Source organism: Arachis duranensis, chromosome 4, assembly GCF_000817695.3.
Source record: "Arachis duranensis cultivar V14167 chromosome 4, aradu.V14167.gnm2.J7QH, whole genome shotgun sequence".
NCBI lineage: Eukaryota > Viridiplantae > Streptophyta > Magnoliopsida > Fabales > Fabaceae > Arachis > Arachis duranensis.
Genome location: NC_029775.3, coordinates 70,461,097 through 70,462,570, shown reverse-complemented (window position 1 = coordinate 70,462,570; position 1,474 = coordinate 70,461,097). Strand labels below are relative to the sequence as shown.

General features: G+C 42.9%; 1 protein-coding gene across 1 annotated transcript; it reads left to right on the top strand.

The window, feature by feature from the left end:
* The first annotated feature begins 331 nt into the window (after positions 1 to 331).
* On the top strand, positions 332 to 808 carry LOC107484705 (uncharacterized). The gene has a single exon (XM_016105247.1). It carries the CDS (start codon positions 332 to 334, stop codon positions 806 to 808), a length of 477 nt encoding a protein of 158 aa, XP_015960733.1.
* Positions 809 to 1,474: the final 666 nt, after the last annotated feature.

The following is a 1,474-nucleotide window of genomic DNA, read 5'->3' as shown; positions in this document are numbered from 1 at the left end:
AGCAGCTTTCTAACCACAACCTTTGCAATGATAACAATTCAAGCAAAGAGGAGGAGTGCCAAGCTATAACACTTAGGAGTGGGAAGGAACTTAAGGAACTCTCCCAAAAAACACAAGAAGAAGGCTCAAATGAAAAGGGAGAAGAGCAAGATGGAGTTCAAACTCCCACTTCAAATCCACAAAAAGAAAAAGGGATGCCAAAACTGAACATCTCAAGAGCTCCATATCCTCAGCAGTTAAAAAAAAAGAAGATGACAACCAGTTCATGAGATTCTTGGAAATCTTCAAGAAACTACAAATCAACATACCCTTTGCTGAAGCAATAGAACAAATGCCACTCTATGCCAAGTTCCTAAAAGAGATGATGACTAAGAAGAGAAGCTGGAAGAACAATGAGACTGTGATACTAACCGAAGAATGTAGTGCTATCATCCAGCACAAACTACCCCAGAAGTTGAAGGATCCTGGGAGCTTTCAGATCCCTTGTATTATAAGGGAAATCACAGTAGAGAAGGCCCTTTATGACTTAGGAGCCAGCATCAATTTGATGTCAGTAGCAATGATGAGGAAGATGAAGATCGAGGAGGCTAAACCAACAAAAATGGCCTTACAACTGGCAGACCGATCGTTCAAGTTCCCTCATCGCATAGTAGAGAATTTATTGGTAAAAGTAGGAGACTTCATATTCCCGGCAGATTTTGTAGTGTTGGACATGCAAGAGGAAGCCAAGACCTCCATTATTCTGGGAAGGCCGTTCTTGCTACTGCTGGAGCTATCATTGATGTCCAAAAAGGTGATCTTACCTTGAGATTACACAATGAAAAGATGACATTCAATGTGTTCAAGGCCATGAGTTACCCACCAGAACAATTGGGGGAATGCATGAGGTTAGACGCACTTGAAGAAGAAGTGCATGAGTGTTTTGAAGAAGAAGAGCATGAAGAGCTCGAGAGATCAATGGAGGAGGAGTATATATCAAGTGAGGATGTTGCAACAACAGATAGTCATGTTCAAGATGCACCAAAGGAAGAGACTGAAAAGTCAGAGGCACCCAAGGTTGAACTCAAAGCATTGCCACCCACTCTCAAATATGCATACCTAGGAGAAAATGAAAACTACCCAGTGATCATAAGCTCATGCCTCAGCCAAGATCAAGAAGATGAACTGCTCAAGGTGCTGCAGGAGCATAAGGATGCCATCGGATGGACCCTTGCTGACCTGAAGGGAATCAGTTCAGCTATATGCATGCATAAAATACTGTTGGAAGATGATGCAAAACCATCCATTCAATCCCAAAGAAGGCTGAACCCAATCATGAAGGAAGTGGTACAGAAAGAGGTTATGAAGCTTTGGCAAGGAAGAGTAATATACCCAATCTCAGACAGCCCTTGGGTCAGCCCCGTGCATGTTGTGCCCAAGAAGGGAGGAATCACTGTGGTTCCCAATGAGAAGAACGAACTGATACCTACAAGGA